Below are 13,154 nucleotides of genomic sequence, written 5' to 3'. Positions count from 1 at the left end.
CCAAAAAAGTAGAAATCTACTAAATCTGGTCACACTGGACACCGGGCAACACCCCCGTTCTCAGACAAAGAAAATATAAATAATAATATTATGTACTTTGTTTTAATTTATATTTGTTTTTATTACATTATTACTTTTCACTGCGTGTTTTTAATTGGTTAAAGAATAAATATCCAAAGGTTTTTAAAGGCTCGTTATAAAAAGTCATTGAATTTTTAAATGTCTATATTATCAAAAATGTTTGTATATGTTATGTCGGTTGAACTGATGTTCTGACCTCTATCAAGAAATAACAAGTATAACACGTAACAAGATGTAATTAAAACACAAATGATACACGGAAAATCGAACAAGAGATTTGTCATTTACTACGCAAAAAGTCCAATAGTGTTTGTCTTCTGCCTCCTACGCGTGCATTTTAAAAACCAAACGGTAGTTAGGTTAGGTTTTGTAATAAATTGAGGAATCTATATGAGATTGTAAAATATTAAGATTTTTGATAAAATCCACTAATCTTATTATAAAATTGTGTTTATTTTCTACTTTTGGTTATTTGCAGTGATGGTAAATTGCAGCATAAACCAAAAATAAGCATTAATTTCAAATAATATATAACTTTAAAATCTATCACTAGCGACTAAACAAAAAAATCTAGATATTATGATGAAATATATATATTGAGACTTAAGGTACGTTATTATCATAATACTATTTCGTCCAAGCTTATAAAAAAAAGGTTGCGTGTATTTATGTACGCGTGTAAGAAGTTATACTTCTTTGGCATTATTAAAAATAGTTTTTGATTGCATGCAAATAATTAATTACAATTAAATAATCAAAGACTGGAAAAGGAGTCATTATAGTCAATAAAGTTCAGTTTTACATTTGAAAAATTAAATAAATAAATATGTATTATTTTTTTCTTACATTAAGTGTAACATAAATTCTATTATTATTCGAATGTTGTTTTTTAAAATTTTGTCCAATGCCGTAGCATCTTCCGTGGGCAACTTCATTCTGTTAATTTTGTGTCACGGTGCGCGCGCATAGTAAAGTTTCATTCTCATCAATTTTTCATAACGCGCCTAAATAAGTATAAATTCAAAAAACGCTTAAATAAATAAATAAAGTTCACAATTTGATTTTATTTTTTATTTTAGAAAATTATTAAATTACAAATATTGTATCGTTACACCAGTTTTTTATAAATTTATTAAATGACTATGGATCAACACGAACGGGAGTACCGTTTTATATATTTATTTTTTGGAGTTTATGACCTTTAGGCCAATACCGTTTTATATTAAAATGTGGAATGTTGCATGTTGAACACATTTATTATAACATGTAACATAAAACTTAGTGCCGTGTCAATTGTCATTCTATATTCAATAAATAAAATTATTAGGAAAAAAAAACGCGGGAAACCTTCGAATTTGGCGGACGCGGTTTTTGTTTGAATTTGTTGTAAAATAATATTTTTAATCAATTAGGTGATCAGAATAGTTCAAACTTGTATATATTTGTAGTTTGTATTATTATTTATATTTTCTTCTACTTTCTTCGAGTTGGGGTAAGCTTTTCGGATTTTTATGAACGAGCCTCCGGACCCGGGGGGCACGGCGCCCCCTGCGGTTGCATTTATCACGATTTCTAATGAATCCGGTATGGATTCTGACTGCTCTTTAGTTTCTAAAAGGAAGCTGAAGCGCAGCCATCTCCACAAAGTTTGTAAACATTGCAACAAAAAAAAACGAAAAAGTAGTACTGAAAGTAGTAAACACTCAGACTGTCAATGTAAAGATGTATTTCCTGAGAGCACTGTTAATTTGCCTGCTATTCCTTGCACTGATACTACTTCAATGCCTGTTCCTCCCACCAGCAATTCTCCTAAAACCCCCACACAAATTGGTAGGGCTAGTTATGATGCCAATGACCATGGCCCGTTTGTGGTACATGTGCAGAAAATACAACGTGATGATAATGATAGTACAACTTTACACCCAGTTGTGTTTGGCAGATTTTTAAAAAATTATCTTTTTAAAAATATTGTAAATGGAAGCTTAAAACGTATTGGTAGAAATAAAATGACACTATCTTTTCATAATTACACAGACGCTAACAGCTTTATCACTTCAAACTGCTTACCTGCTAACAACATGAAGGCTTTTATCCCAACTTTTAATATTACAAGGATGGGTTTAGTTAAGGGAGTCCCAACCGAGTGGTCTCCTGAGGATATTATGGAGAACACTAACGTACCCATTGGGTGTGGAGAAATTCTGAAACTCAGGCGACTTAACTATAAAGTCATGGTAAACAACACACCTACATGGAAACCTTCGCAAACAGTTGTGTTTACATTTGATGGACAAGTTTTGCCTAAACGTGTATTTATGTGTTACAACTCTATGCCCGTTAATTTATATATATATCCGACTATTCAATGTTTTAATTGCTGCCGCTTTGGGCACACTAAGGTCCAATGCAGATCAAAGCCTAGGTGTTACAAGTGTGGTCAGGGCCACACTGGAAATACTTGTAATGTGGAGGAAGACCACGGTTCTTGCTGCTCATGCTCTGGGCTGCACTTTGCTTCAAGTAAAAAGTGCCCAGAGTATGTGAGACAAACCAACATTAAACTATCAATGGCAGAGAATAGCCTGTCCTATGTTGAAGCATCAAAACTACATCCCCCCATATCTAAGTCATTTGCAGATATAGTATCCTCTATCCCAAATAAATCTCTTCCTGGTGGAAATACAGTTTTGCCTGGTTCACCACCTCCACGTACACTATCTTACAAAAAAACTTTTTTTACTAAACCTAGAACCCCTCCTCAACAAAGTAAAGGTTACGATCATGTTGCACATGAGTCTCTTGTAAGAGACTATAATATGCCACAGCCATCTAATGGTTGTGCATATCCATCATCCTCTAATGTAAACTCACAGACAATAGCAGAGCTAATTACTACATTAATCAAATTACTTTCACAACCCAATTTATCTATACCGTCCCACGCTGCTAATTTAATTCATACCTACACTCATATTAATAATGACCAACATGGACAGGCTAGTTCAATGGAACTGCCGCAGTATAATTAACAAAAAACATGAAATTATACATATTATAAATACTTTTTATCCTTTTATTTTTTCTCTATCTGAAACCTGGTTAAAGCCAGATCATGTATTTAAAATCCCTGGTTATTTATGCTTAAGAGAAGACAGGGCTGATGGGTATGGTGGTGTATGCCTGCTCATCAGAAACTCTAGCACCTTTTCTTCCTTCCCTCTTCCTTCACATAGTGACAGCTTTTCTATTATTGCAGCTATTGTTGATGATATCTGTTTTGTCTCTATCTATGTCCCTCACCCCTCCTTGCAAATTTTCAATGAAATTAAAAACTTAATTTCAGTGCTTCCTCAGCCTTTCATGATTCTGGGTGATTTTAACTCTCATCACACATCTTGGGGTAGCTCGGTTTCTAATAGTTATGGGTATGCATTATTGGATATCTTAGACATGTATAACCTGTGCATTTTAAACTCGGGTTCTCCTACTCGCCTCACAAAACCTGGTGAAGCAATTAGTGCCATTGACCTGTCCATTTGTACTCCCAATTTAGCATCTTCTCTATCTTGGTCTACTTTGTGTTCATCTTACAATAGTGATCATTATCCAATAATTATTTCATTTCCCTGTAAAAAAAATAGTAACATGTTTATTCATAACTCTCGCCTCAAACACAAAATCATTGACTCTAAATGGAGTCAATACACTTTATTAATAGAAGAGAAAATTAATACTTGCTCAGAAATTAATGTCACAGATAGTAATTATTTCAAAACTGTTTTATTAGAATCAGCTGATAATGTTTTTCCAAAGAAAAAGCCGCGTAGTAATAAGTTGCCATCTCCACCATGGTGGGATGAAGAGTGTACCACAAGTATTAAAAAACGCAAGGCAGCTGAGCATAATTATCGCAATGATATGTCTATGGAAAACTACGAGACCTTAATGACTGTGATGAAAGAAGTTAAAAAGCTATTTAAAAAAAAGAAATCTGAGGGGTGGAGGAAATATTGTAGCACCTTATCACCTGGAACACATTCAACTGTCATTTGGCGAAATATCAAAAGATTTAGGTCAGCTGTCAATTCTTCTAACACGTCGTTACTTCCTATAGAGTTAGCTGATCAATTCCTTGATCGCTTGGCTCCTCCTTCTGCTCCACTTAGAGATTTTATCCACTCTTCTAAACAAAATAACTCTGATGCCGCCCCTTCCTCTCTAAATCTACCTTTCACGTTAGTGGAATTAAAAGGTGTATTAAATTACGTTAGTGACAGTGCACCTGGGGAAGATGGGATCCCATATTCATTTCTGTCTCACCTTGGTGAAAATGGATTAAATTTCTTTTTAAATTTAATAAATAAAGTTCTATTGACAAATGACATACCGCCATCTTGGCGAAGTCAAATAGTGCTGCCATTTTTAAAACCGTCTAAGGTACGATCTGATATTAAATCATATCGTCCGATTGTCTTGTCATCGGTGATAACAAAAGTTGTTGAACATTTAATTAAAAATCGGCTTGAATGGTATATAGAAAATAACGAATATCTGTCCTCAACTCAGTTTGGATTTCGAAAAGGTAAAAGTGTATGTGACAATTTAGGCATATTAGTTACGGACATTCGTAATGCTTTCACAGATAAAAAGTCAGTAGTCGCTGCTTTCTTGGATATTAATTCGGCTTATGATAACGTTTTGTTACATATTCTTAAAAGTAAATTAAATAAATTAAAGGTTCCTTATTTTTTAACTAATTTCATTGTAAATCTTCTTTCGGAGAGGAAAATTATTTTAGATGTTGGCGGCCCTTATATGCCTAGTAGGCTGGTATGGAGGGGCTTGCCACAAGGGTCTGTTCTGAGCCCTTTATTGTACAATATTTATACATATGACCTAGAAGATTCAATTGGAGATTCAGTTAGTTTATTACAATATGCCGATGACTTAGTTATTTATGCCTCTGATATGTGTGTAAGTATTGCTGAACAACATGTTTCCTCCTCTTTATCTTTGCTAAAATCCTGGATGGATGCAAATGGCCTAGATCTGTCTCCCTCAAAAAGTTCCGTTGTACTTTTCACTAAATCCCGTTCTCCTCCCTCACCTACTATAACATATGATCGTCATATATTACCAGTTTATAATCAAGTAAAGTTCTTAGGAGTTATACTTGATTCTAAACTAACAGGTCAACCACACTGCGAATTTGTAGTTGGTAAATGTGAGCGACACTTGAACATGCTGAGATGTCTCAGTGGAGTTTGGTGGGGTGCTCACCCAGCCACATTGAGGTTGGTGTATAATGCTGTTATTAGAAGTGTACTGGATTTTGGGACCTTTTTCTTAGATCCAGGTAATGTAGCTGGCTTTAGAAAACTAGACCTCATACAGTCTAGGGCTTTAAGGATTGTTTCTGGTGCCATGAAATCAAGCCCGGTTAATGCTTTGCAAATAGAATGTTGTGACCCTCCATTAAACTTAAGACGTCAATATCTGTCAGATAGATTCATTTTTAGAATTGTCCAGTTCCATCATCCCCTCATCTCCAAACTGGAGTCTCTTTCTCTAAAATTACCCTCTTCACATAAACCTATACCTTGTCTATTAAAAAGCTTCCTGAAATTCAAACAATTACAAGCCCCAACTCATTCCTTTAATGTACTTCCTCTATTTAGCTCTTCTTATGATTCTCTTCTTCTTTCTCCAGAGATTTGCTTTTCTCTTGGCATTGAAAAATCTGATTTTAATGCCAATGCAATTTTTAATTGCAATGTCAATAGCAAATGGCCTAACTGGCATCAAATGTACACAGATTCATCTAAACACTCCAATGGGTGTGTTGGTGTTGGAGTGTTTCACAAACAATACAACATAGTTCAGAAAATTAAATTACCTCCGGAATCATCGGTCTTTACCGGTGAATGTTTTGGACTACTAAAAGCTCTTGAATACGTGTTGTGTTTCAAACTCAAAAAAACCGTTATATTTACCGATTCCTTAAGTGCTTTACAGAGCTTAGCAAAATTTTCACTAAAACTTAACCCATTTTTTCATGTAATATTTGAATGTAAGAGAAAGCTGTTGCACTGCCAATTACACAACTATTTAGTTTCATTCTGTTGGATACCTAGTCACTGTGGTATCTCTGGAAATGTAAAAGCTGACAGTTTGGCTAACAGTGCTACTGAGACCGGTGACGTACACCCGTACAAGAATTTTGGCCATGATCTTGCTGCTTTGCCCGGCATATATCTCCACAAATCGTGGAATATGTGTTGGGAAGAGAAAGGCCGGATTAAGGGTCGTTTCTTGTATGCTATACAGTCTTCCGTTCCCAGGAAGCCATGGTTTGCCAAATTGTCGCTTGGTAAAACCACCACTTCAACTATAATCCGTATGCGTCTGGGACATAACAGCCTTCCAGTTCATTTGCACAAACTTGGTATCGTAACTAGTACCGCCTGTGAGTGTGGCGAGAGCTATTCTGACCTGAATCATGTTTTCTTTTCTTGTCCTAAATATGACCATTCTTCCTTATACACTTCTTTAGTATCTCTCTCTGTTCCCCTTCCTACCAATATTTCTTTACTTCTTCGAGATTTAAATCCCCTTGTATATAGTATTATAAGTATATTTATTGTAAATAATAACATTAAACTATAATTTTGATTAATTTTTCCCCTTATGTAACTATTCTGATTTTGTTGTAAATTTAATGCGTTTTCAATCATCTATGTTATGTCGCGATTAGTTTCCTTCGTTTTTTTATTATTCATAAACTGTAAATAATTAAAACAGCGACTTATAAAAATCTTATACCTACTTGACACTGGCTAATGCACAAACCGTGCCAGAGCCATAAAGGAAAAAAAAAAAAAAAAAAAAAAAAAATTATTAGGGTCATCAAGTAGCAACACCTAACCTCTTTCTTTCATTGTCAAATTCGGCAAAAATGGTAGTGTATTTTTTTAAATGAATAAATAAATCTTTAAGAATCATGGATATTTCTATGTGATATCGTGCTTTTTGTGATTAATTCAGTTAATTTCAGTGTTATTAGTTACGGAGTGATCATATTTTGTGTTATTGTGTATAATTTTAAGGTTTGTTTACTCTTGATTGCAGACGAAGGGAACATCGAGCTTCGGTAAACGCCGAAATAAGACTCACACACTATGTAGAAGATGTGGCAGATCTTCTTATCATATTCAAAAATCAAAATGCGCTCAGTGTGGATACCCTGCAGCCAAATTACGCTCTTGTAAGTTTTTAAAAATTGTAACGTGTAGTTGGTTCTTTCACAGGTTATATATAGGTAATTGTACACGAAAATTCCTACATAGATTGAGGAGGTGTTTAACTAATTTAATACTTTCTTGTAGATGTAGGTAAACAATATGAATTATGTGGTAAATTTTGTGGATATTCTAATCCATAGAAAGCTACATATTTCAGACAATCATAATACATGTAATTTATCCTAAGCTAAATGCAACTAGTCATTAACTAATATTGCTTCTAAGCATGTGCACATTAATACCAATATTTTAGACTAAATATCTTTCCAATTTTATCGAGACAGTTGGTTTTTATAGCTTTCAAACAATTAAATTTTGTTATCAAATATCTGTATCTTTTTTAGACCACTGGTCGGTGAAGGCTAAGAGGAGGAAGACCACTGGAACTGGTCGTATGCGTCATCTTAAGATTGTCAGAAGGCGCTTCCGCAATGGTTTCAAAGAGGGCCAACCTACCCCTAAGAAAGCAGTTGCCTCCTCGTAGACATTTTACTAATTAAAAGGTTCACAAAATTTAAATCTTTTTATTAACTTGATTTCAAAATCATAAAGCTATCTTTCTATACATTATGGCTTTATTAATTGATTTTGGTAAAAGAGTAGAAGATAAAAGATAACACTTTTTTGTTTTGAGTATAATACAATATTCTCATAAATTTCAAATCATATGGTCTTTTTCAATGATTAAGATATTCTTGGAATAAATATTTTTTAAATCAAGTGGTTACTTTAACATTTATTTTTTTTCATTCCATCCATCCCAGCCAGGCAAAAACTTTTTGGACCTGTAAAATAATGTGTTTATTAATGCTAATCACCTGAGAAAGATAGAATTATTGCTTGATTTTGGCACCACCAATATTACGATTATGAAATTACAAAACCTCTTATCATATAAATAGTGAAATAAGACTTCAATAAATCAAAATTAAAACCTTGTTGGTTCTGGCTTCTATTAATTTTAAATTTATCAGATTATAATATATGTGTTGTGAGGTATATAATATATATAGGTTCAAGTCACAGTTGAAGAGACAGATTTTGGAAGGGAATGAATGAGTGACAACTATCCTTTTTCTATATTTATGAGAATAAGATTATAATAAATCTGTTTAAAGACACTGTCTTTCAAACACTTCTGTAAAATGATGTTTAATGAATTAATCAATTATTTGAACTGGGCTTTAAAATTATGAAAATAGATTAAGTTAGAATCATAATAAAAAGATCACAGTACTTAGAATAACCAAGTTTTAAAGCAACATTAGTCGCTTCTGTAGCTCTCTTTCCTGATTTGCAATAGAAAATTAATTCATCAGATTGTGAAGGCTTAGACCTGTGGTATTTTTTTTGAAACTCTGCTTCAGACATTGACTCCAATACTTCTTGTATATTCTTCACTGGAAATAATTATTAGATTATATTAATTTATTATTTTGTGAGATCTATGTAAATATATTTTAAAAAGTGGTAATATGGCCTTGGCCTCAGAATTCTGTATCTGCTCATCATGATCATTTCATAGGTATGTAGGTGATCAGTTTTCTGTGCTTCACATCCTTTCTATTTTTAGGGCTTAAATGCATGATGAACTGTTTTTTTTACCATGCAAGCGATGCATGTTCATTATGGTACACAAAACGTGATTGGGGCGCAGTTATTTGAAAGCATAACCTCAAGGTTTAGGCACACTTACGCTACTAGGATAAAACTGCTCTTTAAGGTTGTAAGGCACTAGAAAGATTACTTTTAGATAACAAATTATGTACCCAAATGTAGCTGCCATAACTAAATAATTACATTACATGGTATGTTGATACTTGAAGGGATTTGACCTGTGGTTTTGATTTCATCTTGATTACGTACATCCACAATCATTTTCTTTGGTTTGTTCACACTCTTTGCTACTTCTTCATATGTAGCCACATGTTCATCTATCTTAGTAACATAACTTTGTTTTAAAGTCAAGTTACAACCAAATATCTGATTGCTTTTTAAACTATTTGCTTTAAGAATATTAGGACCTAAAAAATACCAAATAAATTAATAATACAAATACAGTCAAAACCGTTTATAACGACATCGTTTACAACGACCTATCGGTTATTACAACCGGATTGTATGGTCCCGTCCGAATCCCTAGTAAACTATTCAGTAAAGAAACCGCTTATAACAACATCGGATACAGCGACATATCGCTTACAACGACGAAAGTTTATCGTATTCATCGGCTATAACGACCAACCGCTTCTTGTCTCAGCAAAACAAAACAATAAAAACGATTTTAAATCTTATTTATAAGCATTGAATGAATATTTAGGCATATTATTACCTACGCACTTTCTCCCAACGAACAGCTTCAGCCAACAACGATTTCCGAGGCTCTTAACGCTGTAACGATTTTGCAAAAATTTGTTGCCTTTAACGAACAGTTTGAATGGTGATACTCATACCTTGAGGAGTATGAAACGCAAAATGCAAAAAATATTTGAGACTGGCCTAGAAAAAAATAGACTGAGTGGTTTACTTTTGTACCTAATTATTTCGTAATAAATACATATATATATAATAAATAAATAATTTTGTTTCTTTTTTGACTCGTTTACATATTATAATATTAACATACTATATTATAACCCATACCTACCTATTCTAGATCGATAACTATGTACATACATATGTACTGTACTTGTGTATATGACATTGCTTATAACGACTATCGGATATAACGTCGGCAACTATGCGGTCCCTTCAATGTCGTTATAACCGGTTTTGACTGTAACTGCAAGTTCAAATACTTTTCAACTATTAGGCACTTACCTTGTTTACAAAAACTACTTTGAAATTTATTAGTTATCAAGGCGGCAAACTTTTGTCGGTATCTCATCATTGTAATTTATTTTTTCACAAATATACTACCTCCACTGAAATAACAAAAAGGATTTGTGTATTAAATCGAGTAACTCAATAAAAACTATAAATTCAAAGTACCGCCTTGACGAAAATCACATGACATTGACATATCGTACCGATATTGGTGTTGTCAAATATCATTATGATATTTAATGTCACAATGATAATAAACCATGCTTAGGGTCTGTTTCACAATGTATGGATAAGTACCAAATAGTTATGCAACACAAATTATTTGTAAGATAAATTATTGTGCTATTTGACACTTCATCGGACTCATAACTTATGATGGACTTTATGTGACGAATAGCGCTACGTAACAGTCGTGAAACGCAACAATAGTGTTTATTCTACCAATACGTAATAAATAGCTTATTTAGAACTTATCCGTACATTGTGAAACAGACCCTTAGACTATATTGCATCCAGTTATGATTCAGCTTAAATTATGGGAGAAGTGTGAAAATCAACAGTCCTAAAGAATATATTACATTAGTATTATTAATTATTGTACTCACTCATATGTTATAGATAAAAATGGCAAATAAACCATATATAATACTAAAAATTCGTTAAGTACATAAATGATTGAGTAGGTTATTTAACCTAATTTAATTTATATACCTAGGAGGTCGGACTCTAAGCAGTGACAACTGGCATTCCTATTTTTAATAATAATCATGAATAGATGAAAAACGTTAGCAGTTATTAGTGTTTGAATTTACGACAGTTCAGAATTGTTGTACTTTCACAGTGTTGCAAATATAATAAATATTGACAAGACTTAATACAATGTTAATTGTATTGTTCTATTTTCTTGAGTGATAAGTTAATATGTATAACGAAAACAGTGATTGAAAAATTCAAGATTAATGGAAGGTTAATTCACGTAGGTACAATTGATGCTAAAACAATGGTCGATAGTACCTATATCTAATGATTTATCTACGGATATGATATGTAAATCCGTCCGTCTCTTCTGCGGCTGCAACTAATCCATGGAATGACACCTCATTTATCTATTAAATCAAATTATTTATATTAATAAGATGTATGATAACTATGCGATTGCTTGTTGTTATTGGTATTTATGAAATACCGAAGCACCAGTTTCTTTAAGCCATCTATATAAAATTATTGTTAGTAGTCACTATATAACGCAGGAACTACGCTATTTACTAGGTACTACCAATTTATATAATGTACGTATGGTCTATATTACGGGTAGATAAAACTTATTTTGGTTGGTTGGTTGAAATACCTAATATTTAAAGAAAAAACTTTTTAACCGGATTAAAGTTATGTATTATTATAAATTGACAACTATTCAACATAATTTTAAATTTATCCGACGTTTCCTAATATTATGGAGATTCCTAAAAAGGGGTAAAACACACTTAAACTTATCTCCAAAATTTTCGGCACATCCCGTCGACACGTCTAAGAAAAAATCATGCCCGCAATTTGGGCCCGCGAGTGTTGCCCGCCGACATGCCGGTAAATATAGCATTTGGAACTTACTCAACTTATGGCCGATTTACACGTATTAAGTTGACTAAAAATTTACTAAATATTAACTTAATTTTAAGTAACTTAACCCGTGTAAACAGTGAATTTAGTAAGAAGTTGCAAGTTAAAATTTAGTTGCAACTAAACAAGGTAGAATAGAATTTTGTCTATTTTTCGGTTAAGTTGGTGGGCGTGGCTAATCACTTGACACGTTTGGACAGGCAAAATTTAGTTAAATTTAAGTGAAAAGCATAAGCTGGCGGAGTCATTGCAAAGCTATGCTTTTGCTTTCGGCGCTGGAAGCTCAAAAACATATCCAAAACTATTTGTCCGATATGCGTATACAACAATTAATGAACAGTAGTAGAACCCCTTCCCCAATGAATAATAGTAGCCGTTTTACTCCTTCGCCTTCTTCAAATACGTATTACGTTGAGTCCCCAGAACCTTCACAATCATGTATTGGAGCATACAATACAGTAAATCCCCAATCAGGAAGAGAAAATCCTATAATATTTTGTTCTGTGGTCGTCCATCTTGAGCGAATAAATGAGTTTAACTAATTATTTTGTATTTTTACGTGTAAACGGTTTCTTAAAATTAAGTCACTTGAAATTTAGTTAAAATTTAGTTAAGACTTGGCAACTTAATACGTGTAAATCAGCCTTTAGCGACTACGATTATTCCGCGACCCTAGTGGCATGTCGCGGAGTGACACTAGCTTTCCGATGTCAGCGACCGCGAAATGCATTCTTATCGCAGCTTTTATCGATGATGGTTATGTTCTATTCCAGTACGAAAATTCTCCGCAGGTAGGAAAAAAGTTGTGATACTTATACTGGAGTATGAAGATCATATTCCTTTTGTGACATTATTATTATCTAGGCATCCGTAAAAATTATGATGATGGACAAAATTTTGTTAATGTTGAAGCGAGCAGATGAGATGCTTTCAAATAAAAAACATTTAAATTTTGTTGTGGTTATCGCCTATGTCGCGCGACGGCACTGTCATCGATACAACACAGCACTGCCTTGCGATTCTGTAACTCACCGTAAAGAGGGAGCTTGTAGTTTATCAGAATGCCAAATCGTAAAATGACTGCTTCACGACTGATTTGAGCGCGACCGCCGCTGCGAAAACCGCTGTGAGAGTTCGAAAAGTAAGTTACAGAATCACAAGGCCATTCGTCAAATGCCAATTTCTACAGATTGTTCCCCCTAGGATCAACTTCGAATACCCTTAATATAGATATATTTTTTTTTAATATTTATATATTATTGTCATGCTTGGAGTTTATATTTGGTTTACTTTTTTAGTTGGGTTCGAGGCTTAATGTATGTAATTAAT

General features: G+C 33.4%; 2 protein-coding genes across 3 annotated transcripts; one reads left to right on the top strand and one right to left on the bottom strand.

The window, feature by feature from the left end:
* The first annotated feature begins 6,968 nt into the window (after positions 1–6,968).
* Positions 6,969–7,895, top strand: LOC125055732 (60S ribosomal protein L37). The gene is made up of 3 exons (XM_047658254.1): positions 6,969–7,039; positions 7,210–7,345; positions 7,727–7,895. The coding sequence occupies exons 1-3, from the start codon at positions 7,037–7,039 to the stop codon at positions 7,864–7,866; spliced, it is 279 nt and encodes a 92-aa protein (XP_047514210.1). The 5' UTR covers positions 6,969–7,036; the 3' UTR covers positions 7,867–7,895.
* Positions 7,893–10,422, bottom strand: LOC125055731 (rhodanese domain-containing protein CG4456-like). Of its 2 annotated transcripts, none has more exons than XM_047658253.1 (4): positions 10,203–10,422; positions 9,218–9,406; positions 8,620–8,782; positions 7,893–8,167 (listed from the first exon to the last, which is right to left on the bottom strand). In XM_047658253.1, exons 1-4 carry the CDS (start codon positions 10,270–10,272, stop codon positions 8,119–8,121), a joined length of 471 nt encoding a protein of 156 aa, XP_047514209.1. In that variant the 5' UTR covers positions 10,273–10,422; the 3' UTR covers positions 7,893–8,118. The 2 variants fall into 2 exon arrangements, with proteins under 2 accessions (XP_047514209.1, XP_047514208.1); XM_047658252.1 differs by having other exon boundaries at positions 9,188–9,406; positions 10,203–10,413.
* Between the last annotated feature and the right edge of the window lie 2,732 nt (positions 10,423–13,154).

The sequence above is a fragment of the Pieris napi genome, chromosome 14, assembly GCF_905475465.1.
Source record: "Pieris napi chromosome 14, ilPieNapi1.2, whole genome shotgun sequence".
Classification (NCBI taxonomy): domain Eukaryota; kingdom Metazoa; phylum Arthropoda; class Insecta; order Lepidoptera; family Pieridae; genus Pieris; species Pieris napi.
Note: the sequence above shows the minus strand (reverse complement) of the source record. Positions and strands in the feature narration are given on the sequence as shown.